This window comes from Martes martes (genome assembly GCF_963455335.1).
Source record: "Martes martes genome assembly, chromosome: 7".
Classification (NCBI taxonomy): domain Eukaryota; kingdom Metazoa; phylum Chordata; class Mammalia; order Carnivora; family Mustelidae; genus Martes; species Martes martes.
The window spans coordinates 127,813,051-127,825,604 of record NC_137894.1 but is presented as its reverse complement, the minus strand read 5'-3'; the positions used below and the strand labels follow the sequence as shown (position 1 = coordinate 127,825,604).

Genomic DNA, 12,554 nt, shown 5'->3' with positions numbered 1-12,554 from the left:
AGGTGAACATTGCCACACCCCCAGGGCTTGGCCCAGACCTTGGCGTGAGGGATCTTTCCAGAAAACTTGATTCCACTGGGGAGTCACAGTCTCTCCCACTCCTGCCCTGCTAGGAATAAGGAGGAAATTATACCCAGCCAGTCCCTCATGAACCAAGGCCCCTGAGGGCCCCCTTCTAGCATTTCACCAGCCAACAAAGGGAAGGGTCCCTTCCAGAGCAGTGGTCCGGGCCCCAACCGGGAGATCTGCCCATTTCATGAAGAGGTGGCCGGCTCCAGGCCCTCCCCACCCCCCAGAAGATATATTTGGTGTGCGTGTGGCTTTCCTGCCAGAAGCTGGCCTACAGGCTCTCCTTCCCCGGGCACTCCTTGCTGGCGCCTAACCCCCATCCCCGCAGTCCCTGCTGGACTCTTCCTGCTGCTCCTGCCACTGGCCCTCCTCTCTCTGTCCCCTGCCCACCTGGCAGCCTCTGGGTGCTGCATATGGAAAGGGCCCCAGCCCAGCCGATTACGTGGCAGCACAGCTGGGGGCTTGCCCCTCCGCATGTGAGCCAAGTGCGGTTGGTTCTGAGAAAAGACGGCGGAAATGTTGGGAAACTTCCAGAATCCTTTCACTTCTCAACTCTTTCTGGAGACCCAGGGCAACTGGCAGGCCCCCTCCCCGCAGTTGCTCCGTCTCTGTGGTCACTGCGAAGGCCGGTGGCCACGCTTTGGCTCCTTTTGCACCACACCCAGGCCCCCTCCAGGCACCCCCCTCCCCCGGCCTGCCCTCTCAGCTCACACGCATCTCACCTGGCCTCCACCCCCCACCGTCTGACCCCACCCCCAGCCCTCTTCCCAGCTGTCCTTCCCCAACCTTCCATGGAAGCACCACTTCTCAGACTTGATTCTTTCCGGAGGGGGCTGCCTCTGAGGGAACCCAGGATTGCCCAGAGCCTCTAAGAAGTGCCCCCCTGGGCCAAGAGTAAGCTTCATGCCTGCCTGCCTCTTCCTGAGATGCTTCTGGAAGCAAAGTGCCTATCAGCAGCATTGCATCCTCCGGGGCCCCCCGTGTGGGGTGTGGGCTTCCCTTGGCCACCACCACTAAAGGAATGTGCCAGAATGCCGAACCTTCTTGTTACTAATGCTATGACCGTGCCTTGAATAAACAAGTCCTCCCAACCTCTGCTGGCCTGTGCCTCTGCATCTGGAAGGAGCCAGAGCTGCTAAGGGATGAGCCTCCCTGAGGTTGCCAGGCTGGAGTGTCCTCCCTTGCTTCAGGCCTTCAGTCCCCAAGGCCTTCCCAGGCCCCTGTGCTCGCAGGGGAAGGCCTGACAAGTGCTGCCTGGTCTGCGGAGAGATGGGGGGATCTGCCCCACTCATTCTGCTGCGGGTGCGCTCAGAGCCCCCTGGGCAGGAGCAGAGGACTTCCTAGTCCGAGAGCTACCCGTGAAGCTGCTGAGCGGCCTCCCCTGGGCAGCACAAGCCCCGGGGTGAGTGCTGGCCCCCCAAAGCGGGCCACTGGCTAGACTAGCTGCTGGACTTGAAAAATGAAGATTTCAAGGGGAGGCCCCCAGAAAAAGTGGCAGACAGGGCCGAGGTCTGCACTGGCCACGGCCGGCAGCACAAGGACAGGGGGCAATGGAGAGAGGCTGGGCCTTAGGGAGGCACGTGGGGCTGCCAGGCCGGAATGGGATAAGAAACGCTGTCTGGCAAAGGCTAGTTAGGTCTGCTGTTGTACCCGAAGTTGGGGGGGAAATTCCCTGCTGGCGTGGAGGTGGGGGGAGGTTGGCATGTGTCCTGGTCTAGGAGACCCAAGTTCTGCCTTCCTGCAGCAAGCTCCATGACCCTAGGCTGGTCCCGAAAACGGGTAGGACGACAGCTGCTCTGTCGTGTGACTGAGTGGAACAGACTCAGGTGGGGCGACAGAGGGAACGGGCTTTCAGGGGGGCGGTCGCCTTCGTCACCTTTCCCTGGGACAACAGGACAGTCTCAGGGTGGGCTGATGGCAGCTGTAGGACCAGGGACATTTTCCTGGGATTTTCAAAGCCTTGTCACAAGAGCTGTCTCTCAGGCTCTCCTCGATAGCCTCCAGGGTCCCCCAGATCACAGATCTGGACCATTCCTTGGTTCAGTGGACATTTCAGGGGACTTTGCTCAGGGTAAGACAGACGGATAGACAAAGAAGCTGCAAAGGGTCGGCTATCGCTCCAGCCACATCAAGTCCTAAAGGGAGGGTAGGGGTTGGTCAGTCTGTATCAGCGGGCCAGCAGGACTGGAGGCCTAGAAGATTGATAGAGCGGGGCTGGGAATAGGACTGTGGGACAGGCCAAGAGGGAGGCCTGGTGCTAGGGAGGTCCGGGAATGCCTCCGGACAGGGCTGTGCCCACCAGGGCACTAGAGCCCCTGACTGCATGCCAGGCTGTGGGCTGTAGGAGGCCACTGGGCTCTGGGACCCTCTGTCTGGAGGCCAAACCTTGGGCGGCTTCGGGCTGCTCCGGGGCTGGCTCCCCACCACCTAATTCTGTAGTGCTGGGGGGAGCTCAGGTCTGTCCTGAGGACACTCCGAGCTGGCCACAGCCGGGTTCCTGAGTCAGCTCTGGAGCAGGCCCCGGGGGAGCTGGGGGAGCTGGCTTACAGGAAGGCAGTGCACGGTTTTCTCAGCAGGGCTGCTTTCTAAACATCGGATGGGCCCTGGGCCCCGACAGTCCTGCAGATCTCCAGCCGCAGATGCTGCCATTCTCCACCCTGGCTGCAAGTGAGAATCTCCCAGGAGAGTTTAAACAATCCCAGTGTCCACGCCCCATCCCCGAACAACTCAAAGTTTCTGGGGTGGGGCCCAGGCACCCCTATTTTACAAAAGCACCCCCCCCCGCAGCTGACTCTAGTGTCCAGGAGGATAGAGGGAAAGGCTCTTGCGGACATGCGAGGGGGGAAGCTGGTCTCGGCCCCTCCCGCTGTGTCTTCCTTGGAGCGTGCCGGCCGGCAGCGTATCTAAGGACAAAGCCGCAGGCTGGGAAGGCCTCCAGGGAGCTCAGATGTCCGGTGCGGGTAGGCCATCCACAGGCCCGAACATTTGTCTCCTGTCTTCGAAGCGATTAATCCCTAGCACCCGCATGACTTCCGTTATCATCATCTTACTTTGTAACAAGGACCATTGTTTGAGCCGGAGGGACACACACAGGGCCTCAAGGATAATTTCTGGCCACCATGTCCTCATCAAGTCCTGAAGGATCGCCACTCCTCTCCCCTCTAAACACCGAGCCCCACGTGGCTTTCACAGCAGCCTTCCCATTTGGGTCGCAAGATTATAAATGCAATAAGCCGTGTATATGGCGGATGTCAGCAGGGTCAAGCGCTTTGAGGAAGGGTGGGGAGGGGCTGCACATGGGAAGGATCTGGAGGTGAGACGTGGGGACGTGGGGGCTGCATGGAGGGGGTGGGGGGCAGATCCGGAGGAAATAAATACGCAGCAGGGGGAGGCCGTCTGGGAGGGCAGCAGGACCCTGGGCTTTACTCCAGCGACATGGAGGCTACTGGAGGATTCCAAGTGGGTGAGAGATGTGATCACCTTAGGCTCCGAGGTGATCACTGCAGCCTCCTGGTGGAGACAACGTGGAGGACAAAAGCCCGAGGGGCTCTGCAGGAGGCCTCCAGGGAGACGCCGTGGTAGCTCCGACAAGACTGGGGCAAGGAATAAGGAGAAAGAGGGAGAAGCTCAGAACAGGTCTGAGGACTCATGGACTGATTAGACGTGGGGTCTGAGAGATGCAAGGAAGAGCGGAGGGGCTCCCAGTTCTTTTGCCTGAATGGCTGTATAAACGGGTTTACCAAGGCACAGGATGCTGGAAGGAGCCTGTCAGGGAACATACCAGGCTCTCCTTTGGTGGTGTCATGCTTGAAATGCGTAGTAGGGACGTTGGGCAGGGGCTGGATACGGGTCTGGAGTGGGGGGCGTTAGGCTGGAGATGTGACTGGAGTCATCAGCATCCGGGGTGTGTAAAGCACGGGACCGTCTGGGACCCGAGCTGGAGGCCAGGGGGGTCCAGGGCAGATAAGGAGGGGAATCTTCAGGGAGCACGAAGAACGGGCATTGATGAAGGAGGAAAACCGGGAGACCCTGGCATCTGGAATCCAAGGGGGAAGAAAAGGACTCAGAAAGGAAGCAGGGAGCACCCAGTGCTGACCGCACGTGACAGTGACTATGGGGCACAGAGGAGTAAGTTCAAAGACACCCCAAGAAAGCATCAGCCAACTCAGAACGCTGAGATGCCACTGGACAAGTGAGCGGGTTTCTCCCACAGGTCAAAGGCATAGGGAGAAGGGACAGGGGCTGGCTGAGGATGAGAAGTTTAAGAGGCCCAACCAGAGGCAATGTGTGGTCCTTGACTGACCAAACTGCCTGCAAAAGATATCAGGGGAATCTGGAATCAGGGGAATCTGGAACCAGCCCGGGTATTAGGTGATGCGAAGAGATACCGCTCATCTTGGCAGGTATTTTGATGGTGCAGATTAAGGTGGAAAAGGTATCATCAGCCACATGTTTTTGTGGAAGACTTTACAGGTGAAAGAGCATGAAGTCTGAGATTCACTTTTAAAACTCTCCAGCAGAATAGGGGCGCCTGGGTGGCTCAGTGGGTTAAGCCTCTGCCTTCGGCTCGGGTCATGATCTCAGGGTCCTGGGATCAATCCCCGCATTGGGGGGTCTCTGCTCAGTGGGGAGCCTGCTTCCCCCTCTCTCCCTGCCTGCCTCTCTGCCTACTTGTGATCTCTCTCTCTCTCTCTGTCAAATAAATAAATAAAGTCTTAAAAAAAAAAAACCTCTCTGCAGAATAAAGGGGGTGGGGGAGGTCTTGAGTTGCTCACATCGATGCTGGGTGAAGGGCACACAGAGATTCACTAGGCTCAGGTTTCTGCATATATGACATTTTTCTAGAAGAAAAAGTTTAAAAGGAAGGAGTGATCAATTCTTCCAAGAGCCGCTGATCAGAAGAGCAAGGTGAGAACAGGGACTCAGGCTCTGACCTGGGCAGGACGGAGGTCCTAGGGGAGCCTGGTTGAACAGAAGGGGGCAGGCGTGAAAGCCTGGTTGAAGTAGGTCCCCATTCTCTCACAGGAATGTGGAGAGCGGCGAGGGAAGACCCTTCGGAAGCGTTTTGCTACCAGAGGAAGTAGAGAAGCAGGGTGGTAGCTGGCGAGGGAAGGGCTGAGGCGGGGGGGGGGGGGTGTTGTAGAAGATGGCAGATGAGGGCTGGCAGAATGCAGAGGTACACAGGAGAGGATCCAGAGCTGAGATGGGAACGGAGGAAGAAGCAACCACACCCCACCACAGGCACACGCACACTCGTGCACACACACACAACCCGAGCTTAGGATGGCCCAAGCTCCAGGGCACAGAAGGCTTTTGGGCTTTTTCAGAACCAGGTCACCCCAGCGAAACATCCGGGAGCTGCAGGCCCGGCATGGCCCCCCGAGTGTCTGCTGTTACTAGGGCTCACGGTGGAGGAGGCCCTCTCTCCCCGGAGCCCTGGGCTCCAGAGAAAATGCTTGTGGTGCCACAGCGGGGAAAAGCATTCCTAACATGCCCCAGGCTCGATGTCCACAGTCACACAGGCTGTCAGGCCGGGTCACCTGAGCTTACCCAAAACAAGGCTCCAGCTGGGAGCTAGGGAGGCCCTGGCGGCACCAGCAACATCGGTCTGGGCTGAGAAAACTAAAGTCTTAGGTCAACACCAGCGGGCCCAGGTGCGGCCCTCCAGCCATTCACAGCCTGTTCACGTGAGACCCACTCTGAATGCTGCTGCCCGTCCCCAGGTCCTGGCTGGGTCTCTACCCCCATCTGCCTGATCCTCGTGACCACACACACACTCACACATGTTCACCCAAGCTCACACTTGCTCACACTCACTCTTCAACTCCAGAAAGGTAAACCCATGTAATCTCCTTAAAAAAGCCCACTCTGGAATTAGCACCTGCCCAACCAGGGAAGGTCTACAAGCTTTCCTCAGAGACCCTGTGAATCTTTGGGGCCCTCTGCTGCTGCCCTAGCACCTCGCCCACTCCTCTCCCTGGCCTGAACTTGTCCCCCAGGAGGTGGGCTCCCGGACTCCTGACCAGCGATCTGCTTCAGACCGTGGATTAGTGTGGGTGTGTGTTGGAACAAAACAACCCCAAATGTATAATGGCACAAACACAATAGAAGTTTATGTCTCTTTCCTATAAAATTCAAAATGGGTGAGTCCTCGTTGCACAGGATGGAGAAGCTCCTGTGTCCTACCAGGTACTTCTGATTAGTGGGTACGCTCCTCCAAGCAGCACTTCAGGAACCCAGGCTCCTTCCACCTTGTGGCTCTGCCACCTTGAACACGTGGCCCTCAAGGTCACTGTAAGCTGTGCATCGGGCTGGGAAGAGGGATCACAGAACACAGAGGAGCATGCAGGGTTTGAGGGGGTGCACATGTGCACACATCCCATTGGTCAGAACTCCGTCACATGCCCCCACCTAATTGCAAAGGAGGCTGGGAAATGTAGTCTGGCTCCATGCCCAAGAGGAAGAAGAATTGAGCTTGGTGTCTTACCAGCTAGTTTCCATCACAGACCCCTAGCTCCATCTCCGCCACCGGCTCCTGGCCTTCCCCATGCCTCTCCTTTCTCTTATACCCACCCTGGCCTTGGCCCTCCCCACCCCATCCTCCCACCTTGCCCTTAGGTCCCCTGCCCTGCAGCTTCCTCTGGCCACAAGCCAACACCCAAGAAAGGACCAGTCCCGGCAGGTCAGAGAGGCACACAGAGCAGGTTTATTCCTCATGAGTTTACACAACCACCACATGGAGCAGAAAGTAAGAGTGCAGACAGCTTGGGGCGAGGGCGGAGGGCCTCTCCGGCCACTCTCTCTCCGGTCCAGCAGCCTAGGTCCAGGCACACAGCAGGTATTAAACATGGGGAGCTGTGGTCCCACAGTCCACGCGAGCAGTGGCAGAAAGGAGGCTGGGGGGGGGGGTGGCGGATAAGACCCAGCCCTGCTGGAGGGGGTGGTGGGGAAGAGCCACTGAACTCGGGTCTCTTTGGCTCTTTGAAATGAAATCACCCCTCCTTCCTTGCACTTCCCCCTCCCCGTCCACCCCCCTCCCCCGGCTGTCTAGCTGTTCCTGCAGAGTGGTAGGTACTAAAGGAGCTCCCAGCAGCAGCTTGAATGGGGGAACGGGATACAGCAAAAGAAATACTACCCTGGCAGGGGGCATCTGGGACCCAGATGAGGTCAACTCTCCCATCCTCAGCGGTTCCCTTGACTACCTGCTCCCACTCCCTGGGATTCTACCACGAAGGCTAACAAAGTCCCTCCTCTTTACTTGTGAAAGGCAAAGGCCCCTGGGAGAGAAAAGCATGGAAGGCAGGCAGAATGGGAAGGTGTCCGAAGCTCTGCCACCCACTCCCTTGCTTGGCCTAGGCCCACCTGACGAGGGCGGATGACAAGCACCCATGCTATCAGAGCTCTCCACCTTCCCGGCCCCATGCCACCTCTGTGACCAAACACTGCTCTTCTCCTAGTGGAGGAGGGGATGCCAGAGGGAAAGAAGGCAGGCAAGGAAGAGGCTACTAGGGGTGCAGGGAAATCCCCTTCTGGAAGGAAAAGCCACCCCATCTACAGTTGGAGGTGAGGGGGACGGAGACCCAGTCTTGCTCTGTCACCTCCCAGGACACCCAAGGGGACAAGGACCAAGATGCAGGGAGGCCTAAGGGAGCCTGGGCTACCACAGACACAGAGCAACAGGCAGACACAAACAGATGGTGGCCGCCAGGTGGAGGCCCCCCGGGCAGGGGCCGTGCCTCTTACTCGCCATCCCAGCCTCGACTCATGGCCTGTACCACGGCCCCATAGAGCTGGCTCCAGGCAGCCCGCATGGCTGGTGTGAACGCGGGGCCCAGGCACTTCTCCAACATGTAGAGCAGGGACTCACCCACCGTCTGCAGAGGCAAGAGGTACCTTGTCATTCCTGAAGGCAGGGAGGCATTGCTCCATTCCACAGCTGAGAAAACTGAGGCCTGGACCCTTCTTGTCTCCTGCACGGGGTCCATGCTTCCCAAGCAGGATTCTGCCCCAATCCTTGGGTACCATAGGGGACCTACCTTTCCCCCTAAATCTGAGGCTTTATAGTGACTGAAGCATTTCGCTCCATTCCCAGCCTTTAAATCACCCCATGACTGGGGCCAAGGCTTTGCCTGGGAGCCCCCAGCTCAGAGCAAGCAAAGTCATTGCCCCCAGGTCTCCATTTCCTCCTCTGCAAGGCTTCACTCATGGCATTAAGAGCCCAGACTCTGCAACTAGACAGACCAGGGTTCACTTGCTTATTCTGCCATTTATGAGCTGTGTGGCCTTGAGCAAGTTCTGTGACCTCTCTGACCCTCAGTTACTTCTTCAGTTAAACAGGGAAAGTAAAAATTCCAACTCATTGGATTGCTGGGACAAGCAAATGAGATCATCTACAGAAAGCTCTTAGCACAGCATCTGTACACAGTAAGCCTTCAAGAATAATAGTGGCTCTCATTTGTTATTGTTAGTCAGAACAAAATATGGTTTACTTAGTCCACAGATATTTACTGAAGATCCAGGAGATCCACTAAAGACCAGGCACTGTGGCAGTGCTCGAGACAGGACAAAACTAACTCTGTCCCTTCCTCTGGGTGCTGACCATCTGGCAAGAGAAGGGGACTCTGGGGTAGACTGTCACGTCAGCAGCCTCCAGAGAACCACATCTCGAGGATTCACATCCGCTGAGTGGGGTCCCTCCACCCTGAGCCGTCACCAGGAGGGATGCAAGCAGGGGCTGGAAGAGGACAGGCCCCGCCCTCTGGGAATCCAGCCGCCACTCCGCAAGGAAGCTCAGCGAGGCCACAGAATTACGAGACTCCACAGGGAAAGAGATCCTGAAGGATGACGGGCCATCCTGGAAGCAGCAGCCCAGTGGAGCCCCCAGCTGAGTGCAGTACGTGAGAGCCTCCAGGCCCGCCACTTGGAACAAAAGCACTGCCCCCACCGAACCCAGAGAAATGAGCAATCGTTTGCTTGGGATGGTTTTATACACAGCGATAGGAAACCAAGCAGACTGGCTAATCCCAGGGGCTCTTGAACTTTTCATGGTTCTAAGAAAAGCCATACCAGGGAAGAAAAATTGGAGGCTCAGAAAGGTCAAGGCAGTGCCAGGGGTCACACAGCACGGAAGTAGCAGTTGCAGCCCACCAGCCCTAGTCATCTGAGGGTGTGGGAATGGGGAGAAAGAACAGATGGACAGGGAGGACTGGGAGCATGGTGGCCTCGGGTCAGGAAGTGCCTCTACCCACCGAGAAGGAGCTGAGCTTCACACCCACTGCACGGTGCTTCTTGCCCAGGCCGGCAAGGTAGTCCTCCAGCGAGGACAGATCCTCTACATTGGTCACTGCAGTGTCAATCACGAGCATCACCTGCCAAGGCCAAGGCAGCAGTGAACCGGAGAGGCCAGAGCAATCCCATCTGCTCACAACCATAGTCCAGAACCTGGGCGGGGCGTCCCAACCAGGAGTAGGACAGGTCAACCAGGACCTTGTATTCCAGGATCTGGAAATGCAAGGCCACGGGGCATCTGACTGGCTTCATTGGTGGAGCGTGTGACTCTTGATCTCGGGGTTGTAAGTTCGAGCACCAGGCTGGGTGTACAGATAACTTTAAAAAATAAGATAAAATCTTAACAAGAAAGAAAGAGAGGAAGGAAGGAAGGAGGGAGTGAAGGAAGGAAGGAAGAAAGGAAGGAAAAGAAAAAAAATGCAAGGCAATCTGTGCCTACATATAGTAGGCACTCAACATGTTGCCAGACTACTAGTGTTATACTGTGAAGGCAGCTCCTCTCCTCTGAGGGTCTCAGGGCCCGCAACATGACAGTGGGACAGTGCTGTCTGCCCCGGCCGAGAAGAAACTGAGGCCCTATGAGAGTCATGAGCCTCAAAGGGAACCCCAGCTTGGCTGTCACATGCAGACGACCCCTAGTGGATCAGTGCCAATGCTGAGGGCAAGGGGGGAGCAGGGACCAGCTGGCTGAGGCTCTGCCCGGCTCAGCATAGCCAGCAAGGAGCAGACGCCTCTGGCATGGGGTGGCGGGGCAGTGGGTGGGGTGCACGGCAGAAGGGGAATGAGACCAGGCCAGGGCAGAAGTAGCCTCCCCTAGCCCGAGTCTCCCATTCTGTCCTGGGAGGAACTTCTGCTGGATCTCCAGGCTGTTCTACCTTCGCCTCACCTTCCTGATGTGGTCCAGGAACTCGGGGGATGACAGGCAGTCCTCCGGGCTGGAGAACTGGCGGCAGTTATACTGGAAGAGTGGCAGCAGGTCGGGCTCCAGGTCAAACAGCCTGTGAGGGGAGGCCAGGCGTCAGCCCCAGGAGCCCTGCAGGCCCAGCAGTGCCAGGCTGGGGGTGGGGAGGCAGGGATTCAGCTGGAAGCCAGAACACACCCTCCAACCTGGCACTGACCCCTTTGCCAGCTCTGCGGGCACCCCTTTCCCACCTCTCCCACCGGCCCTGAGGGGCACCCTGAAAAGAACAATGAGTCCCTAGGCCTCTCATAGGACCCGGCATACAGCAGCCCCTCTATAAACAGTTCAGAGGGCTGGGAGAGGAAGGGGTCCTCAAATAGGAAAGCCCTTCTCTCTCTCTTCCCTTCTCTGTCTCTGTTTCTCTCTCTCCCTTTCACTCTTGGTCAGAACCTCCTAGTCTCATCATGTCTGTAGGGGCTTGGGCCAGTGATGACAAACTATTAAGAACTCCATACACTTACTGGACATTGAGTACTTTACATGTGCTTAACTTACGGATCCCTCACAAATCTAAGCAGTAGGTGTAACTGTTATCCCAGTCTTACAGAGGAAACAGAAGCCCAGAGAGTTTAAGTACCCTTCCTATGGTCACACAGCTTGGAAGTAGCAGAACCACAGACGGTCCCTAAACCCACCGAGAAAACCGTGGCACAAGCAGAAGCTCTCAGGCCCTTCTGAGAGGGCTTGTTGGGCTTTTGTGCAGCCCTGCAAATGCATTCCCCCCTTGGGGAGGAGGTTTTGCAAAAGCCTCCTCAGGAGTTCTGGGCTGGCTTTGGGAGCCAGACTCCTGAGAAACCATGGTGACAGACCATTGCCTCTGCAGATGGCTGAGGGGTTACCTAGAGACTCTCAGGGTAAGGCTGGAGACTGGCCTCCCTTCCCCTTGGGGTCTGCGCACCCCTCTCCCCCCGTGGTGAGCCATGGGGGTCTATCATCCCTGCCCTGGAGGTTCTCAGGTCCTAGCCCGGTCCTTCCCTGGGAAAGGTTTGCCCTTCTGCTGGCTGCTGGCAGTGTGCACCCTTAGGGTCTGGACCGTACCCTCCCTTCAGGAGCCCCAGCACAGCCTCCCAGCATGAGCCCTCGGTGGGGGACACTTCAGGCACCACCCAAGGACTGAGCACTAAGGAGCCGAACCAGGGAGGGGGCGCAGCACGGGGAGCAGCGCCTGCTGGCCGGAGTGGAAAGAAATCCGCCCGGGAGGACCCCCGCCCGTCCCCGGAGAGTCGCCGCAAGCGCGCCCACCGCTGGGGGTGGGGGGTGATTGGAGTACGGAAGGGGCTGCGCCACCCGTCGCTGCGCTCGCTCCTCTGGCGCACATCTGGAAGGGCCCCGGCGCCAGGGCAGCGGGCCAACCTTCCCTCCCCTTCCGGACCCTTCCGGTTCAGCCGCTGGGAATCCATTTCTGGCGAGGCACCCCGCCACCCGCACCCCCGGGGCGCTCGGGGAGCCCTCACCTGGCGAACAGCACGGTGCCGTGCTCCAGCGGGCTGCGGCTCACCGCCCGCCAGCTCTGCCGGATCAGCTCGGGCTCCGGGCGCTCCATGGTCGCCCGGGGACGCGGGAGGCGAGGCTGGGACCCTCGGGGCGCGGGCACCGTCACCGCACGTGCCGCGCCATCTCCGCGGCGACGCGGGCCACTCTGCACCCCCGTACGGCGCCCCCCCCCGTCGGGCGGGGACCTACCACCGCTCCCTCCCCGCCCCAGGTGGAGGCGCCCCGCCGTGCCCGCCCGGCTGGCGCTTCCGGGGACCCCGCTCCGGCCGCTGCGCCCTGCGCCCCGCGGCTCCGACAGCGCCCCGCCCCGCGCCGCCCGGCCCGGGCGCTTTAAAGCAACCGCGGCCCCCGCCCCCCTCCGTCTGTCAAGGCGCTCATCTCTGGGCAACCGGCTGTGGCCAGGGACGACCTGGTGGCCGGGGAAACGCCTGGGCTTCAGAGCTTCACAGAAATCGTCGAGCCTCTCTGGTCCTCAGTTTTTCATCCGGAAACTGGTGATGATTCCACCACTTGCTGGTTAGGGCACTAACTGAACTTGACCGTGTTAGGTAGGCTCTGCGTGTGCCACCTCTCCACAAGCTAACCTCAGGTACTACCTGGAGGCATTAGAGTATACCACCCCCTCGGCACAGGTTCTCCATCCTTCTGCCCCCACGTGGGACCGGGGGATACCGAGCACCTGCCTGTGTGACCAGGCTGAGGCTGGAGAGGCCCTCTGCCCGACTCTGGGTCTGAGGCATCC

At 58.6% G+C, this 12,554-nt stretch overlaps 1 protein-coding gene across 2 annotated transcripts; it reads right to left on the bottom strand.

The window, feature by feature from the left end:
• Window positions 1-7,808: 7,808 nt before the first annotated feature.
• Window positions 7,809-11,861, bottom strand: NGB (neuroglobin; the record flags this gene model as incomplete). Of its 2 annotated transcripts, none has more annotated exons than XM_080808076.1 (4): window positions 7,809-7,943; window positions 9,306-9,437; window positions 10,244-10,355; window positions 11,773-11,861. In XM_080808076.1, the coding sequence occupies 4 exons, from the start codon at window positions 11,859-11,861 to the stop codon at window positions 7,809-7,811; spliced, it is 468 nt and encodes a 155-aa protein (XP_080664202.1). The 2 variants fall into 2 exon arrangements, with proteins under 2 accessions (XP_080664202.1, XP_080664203.1); XM_080808077.1 differs by having other exon boundaries at window positions 9,318-9,437.
• Between the last annotated feature and the right edge of the window lie 693 nt (window positions 11,862-12,554).